General features: G+C 34.8%; 1 protein-coding gene across 6 annotated transcripts; it reads left to right on the forward strand.

The window, feature by feature from the left end:
- Positions 1-3,805: 3,805 nt before the first annotated feature.
- LOC109009309 (general transcription factor 3C polypeptide 5-like) lies at positions 3,806-16,412 on the forward strand. 6 transcript variants are annotated; one of them, XM_035692257.1, is made up of 14 exons: positions 3,806-3,980; positions 4,078-4,366; positions 4,599-4,689; positions 5,018-5,084; positions 6,674-6,716; positions 7,337-7,508; positions 7,764-7,862; positions 9,015-9,083; positions 9,847-9,985; positions 12,367-12,562; positions 13,545-13,639; positions 13,750-13,789; positions 14,138-14,336; positions 16,095-16,412. In XM_035692257.1, exons 1-13 carry the CDS (start codon positions 3,846-3,848, stop codon positions 14,305-14,307), a joined length of 1,605 nt encoding a protein of 534 aa, XP_035548150.1. In that variant the 5' UTR covers positions 3,806-3,845; the 3' UTR covers positions 14,308-14,336; positions 16,095-16,412. The 6 variants fall into 6 exon arrangements, with proteins under 6 accessions (XP_035548150.1, XP_035548151.1, XP_035548149.1 ...); XM_035692258.1 differs by having other exon boundaries at positions 16,098-16,412; XM_035692256.1 differs by lacking the exon at positions 16,095-16,412 and having other exon boundaries at positions 14,138-14,563.
- The last annotated feature ends 153 nt before the right edge of the window (positions 16,413-16,565 follow it).

Below are 16,565 nucleotides of genomic sequence, written 5' to 3' on the forward strand. Positions count from 1 at the left end.
TTTACCGAAAATAAATGTTGGATTTTAAAGTGTAACACCCGGGTCGAGAGAATTAGTTATTGTCGCCTAAATCGTCTTTTATAACATAATTATATATTTTTTAAAGATTCTATAAAATATAAATTTATTTGTTTAACATATATATATATGTATGTTCATTTACGAGGACATCAAAGAAATACCTGATCGTAACAAACTAAAAATTAATAAATCTGACTCCAATAAATATTTGTGGCATTTAGCATTTATTCATTTACGATCATATAATCTTTCTCAAGCTTCATACTCTTGATTTTCATATGAACTGTCAAAATTATTTGAAAAATATTATAAAGATAAGGGGTGAGTTATCAACAACTCAATAAGTAGATAACATATATTAATATGTAAACATAAGTCTTTTCATAAAGTTTATAATGCATATCCAAAACATGTTATTAGAATATAAGAGCAACAATTAAAAATGTTCATATTCAAAAGTCATTTAGCATAGCATAACTGAACATCATTATTTTATCATATCGTATCATATCGGAGTATCATATTAGAACATATACCATATTTAACTCTCGTGGTCGAATTGTACATTATGTGGAAAGCCAAGTAGAACATAAATCACCATGATACCAAAGCAATTGTACTCAAAATAAAGACCACTATTATACCCCATGGCGGGGGCCAGATGCTACTTTTATGTCCCGTGACAGGGTCAAATATCATTATTATATCTTGTGATAGGGTCAAATATCACTATTATATCTCGTGACAGAGCCAAACGTCATGATTATCACCGGTCAAAGACCACTATTATCACCTGTGGCATGACCATATATCAAAGTAAAATAAAATCAGAATCATCGAATCATGACCAGATACAGAATCAGAAAATCATGTCAAAAGTTTTTTAGATGTCACATTATATCAAAACAAAGTACTGAACAATTTTATATTATTTTCACATATTCAAAACAAATTCAGAACATTTTCTCATAATATATACAAATTTTCAGATTTCATATTCGTTTTTTTTTTGCATAGTCAGAAACATAATGCTAAAATTTTGCTCATATTTACATCAATCATGACAAAAATATTTTCCTATTTTATACAGATTTCATGAGTAGTGCAGAACAAATAATTGATGTTGTTTTAAATTTATTTTCATAACAAAACATGCATATTTTTCCAAAATCAACTTTAGTTCATTTCTTTTATGCAAAATCTAACATATGAATCCCGTTTACTTAGACTTTTACTATTCTAAGTTTTTTCCACGATTGTGCTAAACGAATTTCAATCGTCACTTATAAAATAGACACGTAATTTACTTAAATCCCTAATTAAACGCACATTTTGATATTGAAGCCTAAAACACTAAAATAACATATATTTCATAAAATCTAAAAATCTCATAACCCTCAAATACCACCACTTTCCAAATTAATTGATATCCACTTAATTTATCCGCTTACTAAACTCTAAATTATTTATATAAAATAAAGTATGACTAACATATTTACTCAATCAAGACTAAACCCATGTAAAATACATTTCTAGTTTAATATTTACTTAATATAATCATAACAAGAATCACAAGATCTATTAAAGTAACAACAGAATTTCGTTCAATAAAAATAGACTTGACTATATTTAAAGTGTTTTAAAAGATGGTTAAATACTTATTATTTACTACTGAAATTCAATTGTAAACAAAAAATTTAATACCAACTAATATAATTTAAATTTTTAAATATTTTCTGTTGGACAAACTTTTTGAGCTAATATAAAGTGAGACGAAACCCAGTAAAAATAACAAAATAGTTTTATGTAGTCAAACTTAGGCTCATCTTAAAATCAACCCCAACAAAATACAAGTTCAAAACACATTAAGATTTGGCTTATAAATCAAAGGGCATAATTATAATATCATCTTAAACAATTTTTTTTTTCCTACCATATGTGTAAGAAACTTTACGGAAGAATTTAAAAGATATCACTTTCATTTTTTTATAGAGAGGCGGCAAGGCTTACTGAGAGAAGAAAGAGATGTGGCGGTGTAGGGAGCTGGGCTGAGATCAACATTGGTCATGAGCACATTGGCATGACACTGAGAGAGAGAGAGATAGAAAATGATGAGAGAGAGAGAACATAAAGAGAAATAGACAGAGCGTGAGAGTGTGAGAATGAGAGAAGAATAGGCAAAGGCTTACAGTGTAATAGTGATCAACTTGGGGCAATGTCTCATGGTTGGGCTACGGTGCACAGGCAACAAGTGGCTGGGCAACTTGCAAAGGAGTCGTGCTTAACGGAAGAAGTTGTGCTTTGTTTTTGTTGTATAGAAACAAAGCTTGTTGTGTGGGTTGAAAGTGTGGAGGAAAAGTGGGTTGCAATGGTGCAACTCGTGGCTCACAATGCATGTGAGTAGGAGGAAGGAAGCGATGATGGTGGCCTTGTCGTGGCTGAGTGTGGGCTTTGGTGGGGTGGGTTGACTTTTGGCGTTGGTCTGCGTTGCTTGCAATGGCTTCAATAGCAACCGCTTGACGTTGTGGTTCGGTGGGGGGAAAAGGCAGCGATGTTCTAGTGCAGCGGGAGCTTACCACGGCATTGAGGTTCTACCATGGAGGATGAATTGCGGCAATGGGGGTCTTCTCGCGATGCAGGGGCTTGCTGCTATTTCGTGCGACAATGGTGGAGGGAAGGATGTGGCAAGCTACGTGGAGGAGGAGTTTCACATGGAGCAAGAAGAAAAATATTTCAAGATTGCAACAAACCTAGAGGAAGATGAGGATTTCGGGGAAATCTTCTACGGGGGTTGTGCATGACAACGTGTATTTACGTGTATATTTATAGGTAGCTAAAAACCTTGGTGAAAAAGAAAAATCCATGTGCATGGTTTGTATGTGGGTTGGTGTCACATTTAGCTTAATCCTTACCTTCTGCATGAGTCCTGGTTCTCTGGGCTTCCTAATATATAATCCATTATTAACATCCCAAAAATAATCCACTAAATTTTAATAGACATAAAAAAAATATATTTTGAACTCTCGAGTCAAAAGAACATTTTTCCTAGAATTATAGCCCATGGGCTTAATTAAAACTATTCAATAAATCTCGATTGAAGTTTATGAAATATTGGCCCGTTAAACATAATTTATGTTCAAAAATTAAGATTCTACCAAAATAGAGTTTTCATTCAAAATCGCTCGTTAAATTTCAAGTGGGCTACCCATACTTATTAACCCTAATAAAAAAAAAATAATGGTACACGGGCTTGGACTGGCTTTGGTGCTGTACCTAGGTGTTACATAAAGAGTTTTTGCGAAAATAAAAATAAGAAGTGAAAACTATGAACTCCATTTTATAACAAGTGAATTTACAATTAACCTAAAAAATAAGGGGAGAAAATATTAAAACGAGTTCTCATTAGTTATATAAAATGTAATACATTTATGGTTTTTAGATATTTTTATTATTATTTTTAAGGAAAATTTAAAGATTGAGAAGCAAAAATAAAATATGGTACGTAAAATTTTGTTATTTGGAAGATGTCTAACATTCAAAAATTCCATTCAAATCGACGTCAAAAAACAAAAAGTAAAAATAATTGGTTCTATTCAAATAATCTCTTCTGCCAACCAGATTTTGATTGTGTTTAAATATTAAAGTGAGTTGAGTTAAGATGATAAAATATTATTATAATATTATTTTTTAATATTATTATTATTTTAAAATTTAAAAAAATTAAATTATTTATTATATTTTATATTAAAATTTAAAAATATTATAATGATGAGTTGAGCTCACCTTCCTTTTTCCCTTCGCGCGACAACTTATCAATAAGGGAAATGGGAGTGATAGAAAACGGCGCCACATCCGGTGTATTGCCGAGCAGTGAGGCTTTCGCCGTCCACTATCCCGGCTACCCTTCTTCCACGGCACGTGCCGTTAAGACCCTCGGGGGCACCGAAGGAATTCTCAAGGCGCGTGCGCAAACTCCAACCCCTGCCGGTGTGCTTTTGAATTTTTTCTTTCCAATTGATAGTTTGTGTTCTGAGAATCGTTTTTGTTGATTTGCAGGCTCGCAGTTCACAATCGAACAAGTTGGAGCTCCGTTTCCGCCCTGAAGACCCGTATTCGCACCCGGCGTTCGGGGAGCTCCGTCCCTGTGACAATTTGCTGCTGAAAATAGCTAAGAAAGAGTCCAGTACTGATGGTGGCCAAATTTGCGCTGACATCGTTGCTCGCGTCCCCGAGGCTTATCACTTCGACGGGATGGTGGACTACCAGCATGTTGTGGCTGTCCATGCGGACGTTGCCGAGAGAAGGAAAAAGAGAAATTGGGCCGAGATGGAGGACCCACATTTTGGTGACTCTCTCTCTCTCTCAAGTTCAGAACTTGATTTGCCGTGTAAGGCTGTAACTAGTGTTGACTCAGAAGCTCAAGGCTATGGCTTTGAGTCCAGTTTTATTATATCAGTCACTCAGAACAATTACCCGAAGGGTGATTCTGCCATTCACTCGAGTTTGTGTTATCTATTTTATGTAACTGTCTCACAGTCTAGTATTTCTTTTGTTTTGCCTGTTTTTCGCTTTTAAAGAGAAGGGTGGTCTGATGGATGTGGATCAGGAGGATGTTATGATTCTGTTGCCCCCGCTTTTTTCGCTTAAGGATATGCCTGAGAATCTAGTGTAAGGCATCCATCTTATCTGGTAATCTATTTGATGCTTTTTTCTTGTATTCGGCATCACAAGAAAGATTTAGGAGCTGCCGCAAAGAGAGAGAAGGATGAACAGAGATCCTCACTAGTTCTTGGAACTGTGTTTTCTTCCTCACGTTATAAAACTTTCAATATTTGAGGTTATGCTGTATATTAGTACTTGAACTCAAATTTAACTAAATTTTAATAGAATAAAATCATCCAACTTAGATATGTGCTTCTGATGGAGCCATCGGATATCTATAGGTTGAATTCTGTTCATTTCTTGAGCTGGTTTTTATTACCCTTATGTCTTTCAGGTTAAGACCACCACCCACATTAAGTTCAAAAACAAAACAAGATGAAGTTGTGCAACAAGATTGGAAGGTATTTTTTTCACTATAAGTGGCAATCATATAGACATGAAATTTTATTGTTAGAACAAATTGGCTAGTCTGATGCTATGGTAGTTCTCATTAGCTGCTTCTTATATGACCTATGACGCATATGAGAATATTCTCAAACCAATTGCATCCATGTACTGAGAAACATAGCTTTTCTATAGCTGTAGCAGTTTGATAGGCTTCTGAGTTATATAGATTCAATCACTTGGAAGTAATCAAGCAGTTATTACGAGTTTCCATTATCATGGCCTTTAATGTTTATCCTGCAATTTAGCTCAGTATTATGAAACTCAAAACTAGAATTTGTACTACTTGAGTGAAGTTGATGTTCGGATTATACCCATCTATGAAGCTTTGTAAGCTTCTATTAATAAGATCTCCAGAATCTTGGTTGTGGTCTGTTTTTAGTCCTCATGGACATGTTTGAGGAAAGCTGAAGGTCCTCCTTATTCAGCAAAAAGCTTGACCATTGATATATTAGGATTTATTAAATGAGAAACATGTTAGGCCTAATTTTGATGAAGATTTTCCTTCTCTAAGAAGATCTGGAAAAGGATATGAGTTTTGAAAGCTGTTTTTGACTGCATTACTTTTCATTGAAAGAGAATATTTGTGGAATTTTGGTGGTCAGGAAGAATTCACCATGCTTGTCTACTGGATTATGTTGTCTTCACATGTAGTTGGTTGCAAGTTATTAAATCATCTAGTCCAGAAATAGAAGCGTTTACAATTAATTTTTGAAAGCAACGAGTGAGCAACATAAAAATCGACAATTTTTTTAAAAACAAGAGATTGAGGAGGGCTCATACTCATGTTTCCGTTGAATTCTCTGGCACAATTATTTTTGCTGAGCTGTTTGCTTGGTGAGTTCTAGTGGAACAATCCAATGGAAGAGATGCTAGATTGATTGGTGACTGCATGTCTTAGTTTCTTATGAATTTATTGTTCCCTGGAGTCTTGAATATATAGCCACTGCTTCTAATGTGTGGAGCGATCAATCTATTTCTAAGTTACCTCTGATGTAGCTTAGACTCCTTGCCTCTAGGAGTTTGAGCTGGAGTTGTGACACTCAGTGTCCTATGGATTTTGTGCCTTTGGATGGTCAATCTGACCTTGACTAATTACATATTTTTGGTGATCTGGCATAGATAAATGCTTGCCAAGCATGACCCATTTGTATATCCACTTCCAGGCTTTATTGCTGTCAAAATTGCTTCTTTTCTTCCTTGTTGATTTTGACAATTCCTTCTAGTTTTGGATGTAATTTCATTTTGCTTGCAGGGATCTTTATTTTGAGTTATTTCATACTTCCTCTCAGAAATCTTTCTTTTCACTTAGTACTCCTATGTGTCTTTTGAGTTATTCATGATTTTCTTGTATCTTTTGCTATTTCTCATTAGATGTTCCTCTTGTATACATCTTATGCATTTTTTGATAAAATTTTCGTTTACTTATCCCAAAATAAAATATGTTTCATTCCAAATATCATACAAAGTGGTTAAGTTAACCTATTTTTCAACTATCTTGTCAGTGTATAATTTTTAAAAGTGACGCCTGTTTTTTTGGGTGCAGATGGATATGGAGCCAGTTCTTGCAATTGATTTTAACATTAAAGATATCCTGTTTGTCTGACTTCAATATAAATAATTATTTTAGAAATCACGATATGGCGAATCTAGATAGAGATACATAGATGCATATTATGTAGGTATAAGTTATTATAAAAGTTAATCATGCACACACCCTTAGATAACAAAGAGCCATATGTCACGCCTAAAGGGTCAAAACCTATGTCATAAATGCTTCTTACATCTCCCAAAAATTATTTTTCCATTTAAATAGGGAAAAAGCTGTATCCTAATGTTTGAGGCATCTCCAATACATGTCCAGTAGTATCCAATAAGTATTGGAGATGTGTTGGAATATCTGAGAAGTACCCAACACTTATAAGGTGCAAACATGGTTTCCCGTAAAAGTATCAATGCTCAGGCAGTGGCAATATCAAATGCTTGAATTTGTTCTAGCTACTGAAGTGAAGATCATACCTACTTAAAATTTTCAATGAGAAAATAAAAAATCTTTGTGAGTAAATAATAAAGCCCACATAGGGATAGATACTTTGGAGTTTTAATGCGACTTTATGGACCATTAGCATGAAATAAGTAAAACGTGAGAAATCTCAACATGTGTTTTCAATCCTTTTCTTTTCATCCATGTTTCACTTAACAGTCATACAGATTCCTAAGAGAGTCAATTGGGAGGGATATGTACCTCAAGGATCAGATCAATGGGAGTGGCAGATGCTTCTATCCAATCTTTTTGATGAGCGGCCTATATGGCCCAAGGAATCACTGACTAAACGTTTGCTTGATAAGGGCTTAACTTTTACAGTCGAGATGTTTAGAAGGTATTCTCCTATAATGTATTTAAGTGTTTTCTTTTGTATAATTCCTGTATACATGGGCTTCGCCTGTACATTCGTTTCTAATAAAATTACTTCTTACTTATAAAAAAAAAAAATTAGAAGGTATTCTTTGGAAACTTCCCCATTTATAGTTAAATTCTTTAGTGGGCTGGTTGAAGATGATTAGATTTGAGAATTTTGTGGAAATTGGATGAATCTGATATTTGGCAGTGACCTTGCATTTGTTTGATCTTGCAGGCTTCTTTCTAGGATTGCATACTACTTCTCAAGTGGACCATTTCTCAGGTTTTGGATCAGAAAAGGATATGATCCTCGCAAGGATCCTGATTCTCGCATGTGAGGATTCTTGAATAATGTCCAAACTTCTATTTCTAATCAATATCAAATGCATTAGTGAGATCTCTTCAAATTTTTCATTTTGGTTGTGAAAAGACAGAGTTAGCTATTTTTGCAAGGAATCATGAAGACACATTCTTGCTTTTCATGTTTTAAAGTATGAATAGTTAAATTAATGATTCAATATGTGTGTGATAGGATAAGCCATAACTGCTTTAATACTTGTTTGAAGTGCTCTTCTTAAGTGTGGTGAAAGCATTACTTATTAAAAAAAAAGTTTGGTGAAGGCATTAGAAAATGCTTGTCACATAGTTTGATTTGGCATAAGTCCATTTTGCAGCGTAAATTTTAACCAAAGCTGGAGACTTAAACTATTCAAAACATGGCGATCTTGTTATCTAATATTGCAAACTCCAATAAGATCCCGACACATCCTTGCTTTCTCATGTGATGTTCTCTCTCTTCCGGTTTGATGGGTGTCAGTGGTTCCATGTAAGTGAGTTAACTTTGTTGCTCCTCTCTAGCTTCTCTGGATATGGAATTGTTAGCAGTAGCAAGATTTTACTCTTGACCTTTCAGAAGGGTAGGATCAGGATAACCTTTGATAATTCAGTGTTTTTCTTCCTTTTATGAGGGTCAGAGTTAGGTCCTTGTACCTATTCATATTGTTCTCTTATATGACTACAATACATTTTCATTTTGACTAATCATTTCTGTAATTGGGGCAAGGAGGACTAAATCAGTAGGGAGTCACCCTTATTTAAAACTTGCATTTTTGTCACTTGTGAATAAAAAAAAAGAAGGGGCAGAAAGGACAGGCACCTGATGCTGTTATAAAATTGAAGCAATTGACTAAAATAAAATCTCTGTTTTGACTTAGTTGCAGCATGTGCATAGACCTGCCTTTATGGTACTTCAGAGTTTTCATCTGTTTTAAGACTCCTCAGAAGAAAAGTGGGTGGAAGTTGTTCTGAAACAGTTACACTAACAACTTGCATGCTCATTATTCTGGAAGAAGATACATAAGATAAAAATGTGGTGTGTTTGTATATGCATATACTTCTATTGCGTACAATTAATGCTTATTGGAATTAGTGTGATTTAGAATATTTACTATTTTGATGCTTAGCTCCAAAGTATCTACTTTAGCAGATATCAGAGAATTGATTTTCGTGTACCACAACCATTACGAAGTTATTGTGACGCTAATGCAGCCAAAGGGTAACTTCTTTTCAGAGTTTTCTCCTTTTGCTTTAGGCATCTTTTATTCTTTTGTAGGACACTAATTCATTGTTGTATTTAGTCTAAGCACAATGTGTGTCTCATAGTTACTGGAATATGCATTATTTCCAGAATATGCATTATTTTTGGATTTGTTTGAAAAATAGTACCTACTTTGTTGTTTTGCATGCATTTTTTTTTTTACAGATATTGGTATACTCTACTACCGATAAAAAAAAAGAGAAGATATTGGTATACTCTACTGGATATGCTTGATGTAAATTTCAGGTGCCACATGAAGTTTAGTTTCATGCAGGGCACCTTTGATGAATTTAATTTTAGAGTTGTTTGCAATGAAAGGCGGTCACGATTTATTTTTTTCTTTTTTTTGGGATCAGTAATCAATAGGTTTTATTAATAGAAAACAATAGGCATAGCCCAAGTATACAAGAGAAAGGTGGTCACAATTTTGGAAGTAAGACTAAGATTCTGTGGACTTTTCATGATTTATATTTTATCGTATGGATTAACTAAAACTATTGAAACAGGGAACAACTGCCTATAGTTGGAGGAGAGGAATAAGAATAGAAATAAGAAGAGTGCTGAATGAAGAACCTAGGCAACGTAGTAAACTGAATTGTTCGGTTTCTCATAAACGAAACTCTATTGTACTTGGAGTACAATAGAGCATATTTGTGAACTTCAATTCCTTCATCATCAATATGAATGTTGATGTTGATGTTACTCTTTGTACTTGATGCAGATTAAAGCATAGATGGGAGGAAATATGTGCATTTCAAGTTTTTCCTTACAAGTTCCAGACATCATTGCAGTTTTTTGAACTCGCCGATGATTACATTCAACAAGAGATAAGGAAGCCTTTAATGCAGACAACTTGCACGGTGATTTTCTTATATTGAGCTTTGTTAAAAATATTTTTCTTCTTCCCTATGTGTTGATGTATTTGTCTATATCTGTACCACACACATATGCAATTCACAACTTGCTTAGTTTTCATTTATTTTTTCTCAAATTTTTAGTTTAATTTTCTCTATGGCTCTATCATCTCTCATCCAAAGCAATTTAGTCTTGAGGGTTCATTTGGAAATCTCTTAAGGTGATAACTAAGCTCTATTATCTGCCACTGTTTCTTACTTGGTACTTTCTCTTGTATGCATTGTGTGTACTTGGGCTATGCCTGTTGTTCTTATTAATAAAATTTTTTATTACCTATCGGAAAAATATCTTGGACTAGGAATGACTCGTGGCAGATCAAATGATTATTTTCTTCAATTAGTACTTGGGGCAGATCAAATGATTATTTTCTTCAATTAGTACTCGGGGCAGATCATCATGCCTTTACTTATGTCAGATGATTTGCTGGCTTGAGCATAGTTGAAGCCGTTACTCCACTTACAGGTTCAGAGAAGTAGAATGCCTGCTGTTTGACAAGGTTGTCTTCAAATGATATTTTCTCAATGTCTTGAACTTGTTACTATAAATTTTACAGGTCACTTAGACTCCTGTACGATACAGAATTAAATGAATAAAAGAAAGCTTGCTAGAGTTTGGTCCACCACCAAGCTGAAATTGTGATGGTTAGAAACACTAATCATGAGAGGAACCAAGGGGTGACGGATGACCACAAACTTAAATATTTATGTGAAGAGAAATTTGTCATGACCCAAATTATTTAAATACAGGATACATCATGTCAAATTATGTATGGCTTGATGCCGATATGACAACATGAAAGTGAGAGAGTGACTTCAAGTTACAATTCCAAAATGAAATCTTATATCATTTAGCTGTTGTCAAAGGAGGACCAAAAGAAAGCATCTACTTTCCATAGAATAACTGTAATGGTTGGATTATTAAACAAACACTACTAGGCACTTAGGTATCCCACTCATAGATTGAGGAAACACTAGTCCCATGGTAAGAAAACACCATTTCCAAAAGGAAAATAACACCCCGCCGTAGCTCACCATAGGGTACCTTGTGCAAAGATCCCAAATAAAGAGTACACTGCATTGGCTGAAGACCAACACTTAACCCCCTGATGAAGCCATGGAGGAATCCTAGAAATGCTGTTTCCTTTTACATTTCTTTTTGTGTTTTCTTCCTTGAATAAATAGGTTAGAATTGATGGCCATTTTTGGCACAAGAGGTTTTACAGAGTTTTTTGATAGGTAAGAAAAAATATTGTTAATAGAAAATAGTAAAGAGGCATAGCCCAAGTACATAGGAAGTATGTATGGAATACACCTAGTAACAACTAGGACTTAGAGAACGATACAAGCAAATTGTGAAGACTGGTCCCATTACAATCAATGACAGAAGCCCAAGTAAATAGAGCATTGAAGAAGAATCTTTTCAGCTCCTCCAAGGAACACTCCTCATCTTTGAAACACCTACCATTCCTCTCCATCCAAAGGCACCACATAATACACTGAGGAATCATTTTACACACTGCAGCAATATGAGTATTACCCCTAAGACCCCTCCAACACCTAAAAATATCCACTACCCTTCTGGGCATAACCCATGCCACTATGATCCAGTTGAAAATACCATCCCATAAGAGGTCTTAAAGATTTTAGAGAACATTTGCCGAATTTTGTTATAAAATTATTTCTTACTGCCATATGATTGATTTAGTGAAAGAGCGTTCATTGGGATACCTTAGGGATTTCTTCTTTAGTATTTTGAGTTTGTGGGCCAAAACTTTTGTAATGGATGATAATTTCTAGAATTTGTTTTAGATTTCCTTTTGTTTTTAGAAAGTAGTAGGTATCTCCTTTGTATTCAACCCTAAGGGGTTGACCCAAGTGGTGAAGGCCTTGGTCTTGGGGTATCACTTCCTTCAAAGTCCAAAGTTCAACACCTCATGGGTGCAAATAATCCTTTGGGGTCACACCCCTTAGTGAAAAGCCAACGATTTAACCAGTTTCGTGTAGGGAAACTTCCGAGGGTGCGGTGCACGGGACCGGGGTTTACTCTGCAGGTGTGGGTCCGAAGGGCCTTGCCTTGGAGAGTTCCCTGACATAAAAAAAAAAAAAAAAAGGTATCTCCTTTGTATACGTCCTATGTACTTAAGCCTATGCCTATTGTTGGGAATAAAATCTCTTATTACTTATAAAAAAAAAAATAAAGTGATAGAAATCCTACTATATTTCTATGTTTAATATATATGTTTACTATTTGCATATAGTGTGGGTATCTGAAATTTGCTAGCTATCTACTTGGTTTTATTATATTTAGCTTATCGTTTAGTCTGCAGTTTGGAACAGGATGGTTCTCATACCACATGCTGAATTGCTTAAGACAGCGTCTTATGGTGAGGTTCCTATCAATCTTCCCCAAACCTGGTGCAGAAAATTTACTTAGAGCTGCTTCTGAAAGGTTTGAAAAGCTAAAGAAGGAAGGCAATAAGATTGCCTTAAAGCCTGGTGAAGTGCACCAGCAAACCAATGCAGGTACCAATTGATGACTAAACTTGAGGACTCTTCACGATTGTAAAATCGTTTCAATTATAATATTAATAGTTGGGACTCTTCCTCACAAAAGCAAGATAAGCTTCAAAGACTACCATAATATGGTAAACTACAAATCCCCCCCACCCCTGGATTTTCTTCTCAAACCAATGTGCAAAAAGACACCAAATTCAAACAACCTCAAAACGATGAGCTGTATGTCATTTTACTTCAATCTATCCTTTCAGATGATCATGCCAGAACTGAAATGATATTACTATAAACGCTTTCAGAGAGATGGAATATAAGTTGAACCGTAGGTTTTTGAATCCTATACGTGCACCCTAGGATCAGTGTGATCAATGGTAACTATTTTAAATTGCTGAGATTTTTGGCATAACTCTGCTTTTTGTGCTTTTCATTATAGCCTGTCAAAGTACTACTCCAAAGGAACTCTGATAACAGATCAGCAATCATGTCAACCTGACATTTAACAAGAACATATCTAGCCTAGCTCTTTAGTTCCATCCTTCTATTTGTTAAATCTATTGAAACCTTGTCAATGTTATGATAATTGTTTAACTATTTTTCCATTAGAAAAGTATCAAATATTTTTGTTACGGGACGTGTACCAGAAGACCCCTTAAACATGAATCACTGCTGTAATAAAAGGCCAATGATGGCCTGTTATCCCATTTTGCTATCTGCATGAAATCTTGGTATTAAAAATTTGGTTTCGTGTTCATTCCTCAGAATTGTTTACTTCTTTTCATGACGTGTTACTTAACACCCCCGCCACCGTCTCCCCAGGGCACACACTCAAAAGGCTTATGGTAACTCTTAAATTTTGAATTTGTGTAACTTACGAAAAAAAATTGAGTTTGTGTTTTGTATCTGTGTGCGACCAGCCCATTGTGAGAATCTTTACTTGCATGCTCATTCAGTTTTGTAATTTTGATGGCCCTGATTAAATTTAATGATGCAGAATCTACAAGAAATGAAGATGAGGAGCCCAATAATGTTGAGGATGAAGAAGAAGATGAAGTTGACAATGCTGAAGAAGAATTGGATCAATATGAGGCACTTGATCTGATATTGGCTTCTCCATGTTCTGACTTTACATTTTGCTGGATATATACTGTGCCTTTTTTATCCCAAGTGTGCCTAATATCATGCTCTCATGTTTCCAGGCCGAAGAGGACGGTGAAATATATCTGCAGGCACAAGCATGTATCCTTATACCATGAAGATCCTGGCCTTTTTTCATGCCTTTAATTTTAGTATAATAATTAGTAGGCTGGCCCTCTCACTAGTTTTGCATAATCTTTATTGAGAGTAAAAAGAGAAAACCAATGAAAACAATATTTATTTGAAAGAATGGTGGTACTCTGACCAAAAAAACATTTCTATACAATGCAATGACGGAGATGCAAGTACACTCCCATATTCACAAAGATTCCACCAAGAAAGGTTGCTCGTTCTCGTAAAAAAAATGTCTTGGGACAAACTGATACTAATTGTTCTGGAAATGTTTTTGAAGATCTGCTGAAACCATTGGATTTCCTATATCACGCCTAGATGTCAACGTGGAGAACATCTCAGCAACCCATTTGCAAGAGATATTTGATAGTTTTCCATCAACTGAAGTAGGTGGTGATAATACACATGATGCAAATATAAGTGACGAAGAATATGAAATATATGAGCCAGATAGTGATGACTGCTACTCAGATGACAATGAAAGCTAGCATCCATAGTTTGGTGAAGCTATATAGAGGTTTGTTCCTCTAGCATTTTTTCCCCTTATGGTACGAAGTTGCAATACAGATATGGTTTCCAGCACAGTTGTAAATTATCAAAGGCTACTCCGTGCTTTGTTTTCTACAACTAAAGAGTTTGATGGGTAATGTGTTTTCATAAACAAAACATGTGCCAAGTGTTGGCCATATGTCACATTCCAAATTATAACTTACACATAATCTAGGTTTGTCAAACTTAAATGTGCGTGAGGTTGGAAACGGTAAATTGAATGAAATACCAAAAGTAACTCAAATGTATACATAGTAGACTAGTAGTACCTTGTATGTGGATCAAAACCTCAATTAGGGATACTTCAGATTTGATGCAAGTAGGTCGGTTGTATAGGTGTCTGTTTGTTTGATCTTTCAGTAATATAGTTTAGCTTTGGACTTTTACACCTTGGTTTGGGGTTTTTGAATCATCATAACCGATGGTGTGGATTGTAACTATGGTATTCTTCCACCACAAGTGAGTGCTTATTAAATTGAATTGGAGTCTGGTCCTCTCCCAAAAACAAATATGTGGATCAAAATCAGGTACATGCGGTGTAGTTAAGATGAATTATCTGTCGTCAGCAGCACATTGCTTTCTATGGATGCATATCTTACTGAGTAGGGTCAAATGTTTTGTGTAGGGGTGTAACCGGTCCGGTCCGGTCCGGTTTTGGATAAAATCTAGGACCGAACCGGTATGTACCGGTTTTATATTTTTCAAAACCGATTACGCACCGGTTACCCTCCTAAACCGGTACTTCCGGTTTTACCGGTTTCCGGTTTTTTAAAAATATAAATTTCACAATTTGTCATTAAAAATTTGTTTATAAAAAAAAAAAAAAATTGATTTAAAAAAAACTGTTTTATACTTTTATTAATATATTAGACTATATAATAGTATTAATATTAGACTATTAGTATAGTTATAAGTTATATATTAGTATTATTTATAAACTTTTAGTGATTTAGTATTAACATTTTATGTAATAATTTATAAATTATAATAAGAAATTATTTCATATATGAATATATATGTTATATATAAAATTTCACATAAAAATTTATAATTATACATTATATATAAAACTTATATATATTAATATTTAATATATATAAAATATTTTGTATAAAACTTATATATAAAAATATTATTTTTTATTTTTTTTAATCAACCGGTCCGGTCCAAAAAATTCCGGAACCGGAACCGGACCGGAACCGGCCGGTTTTTACGTTTTAAAAACCGGTTCTGGACCGGACCGGTTCAAAACCGGTCCGGTTCGGTCCGGTCCGGTCCGGTCCGGTCCGGTTTTCCGGTTTGAGTTTACACCCCTAGTTTTGTGTAGTCATGACTGTCTTGGCTTCAAGCTTAAATGTGTGAGTTGAATCTTGAGAGCAGTCATTTTTATGCAAAAGTCGCTTTAAGGTTAGAAACATTGATTTTCCCTTCCAAGACCTTGCTTAGGCTAGGCAGCAAGGTAGGCACAACTCCAGGGAATGGCTTATCGGCTCAGAGTATTGAAGTTACACTTTTCAGCATGCCCAATTTTTTGAGTTTCCCAGTCTTGAATTTCTGGATGCAGTGTTGTTTACTTTAGGTATTTCATTCTATTTGCAAGCATTGGACACTGGAAATCCAGCTATAAAAAAAACATTGGACACGGGATAGAGAAGAAAAAAGTATTTGTTCACATTCAATCTGATATTACTCGAAGAGGCATCTAAGTGATATTCATGCTCTGTAGCAGGGGGAAAAAAACTGCTCCAGCTTTCGGATCATATGTCAAGAACAATGCTGCCGCCGCCGGAATAAAAATAAGTTTGATCGAGAAACTTTGGGATAAAAATGTGTAAACATGAGTATAGATGACTCTTTTGGGGGAAGTGAAAAAACCAATGCTTTTATATTTGTTAGTATTGTTTGTTCTTTTTGGTTTATGCCTATGGTGCCTAAATTGCTAGGGGTTATGCACCTTTCATATGGTCGGTAGAGCAAAACATTACAAGTTGGACCTATGAAATTATAAATGATCTTCACGTATAAAGTTAAAGTGGGGGAAATATATATCTTTTGAGTTGCGTACGTCAATTAAAGATGGCATTCTAATAGACTGTAAAGAGAATCATTTAATCAAAAGGACAAGTTTGAATATGATAAATTATAATGCTAAGAGACGAAATAGAAATTTGAATATTTTTTCACAGATAAATATATT

This window comes from Juglans regia, chromosome 7 (genome assembly GCF_001411555.2).
Source record: "Juglans regia cultivar Chandler chromosome 7, Walnut 2.0, whole genome shotgun sequence".
NCBI lineage: Eukaryota > Viridiplantae > Streptophyta > Magnoliopsida > Fagales > Juglandaceae > Juglans > Juglans regia.

What these genes read in the sequence shown, in the direction of transcription:
- LOC109009309 (XM_035692255.1), top strand. Translation starts at nt 3,846, where the DNA reads ATGGGAGTGATAGAAAACGGCGCCACATCCGGTGTATTGCCGAGCAGT. An exon ending in GATATGCCTGAGAATCTAGT is followed by an intron (nt 4,690 to 5,017) that starts GTAAGGCATCCA and finishes TATGTCTTTCAG; the next exon opens with GTTAAGACCACCACCCACAT. An exon ending in ATATCTGCAGGCACAAGCAT is followed by an intron (nt 13,790 to 14,137) that starts GTATCCTTATAC and finishes TATCACGCCTAG; the next exon opens with ATGTCAACGTGGAGAACATC.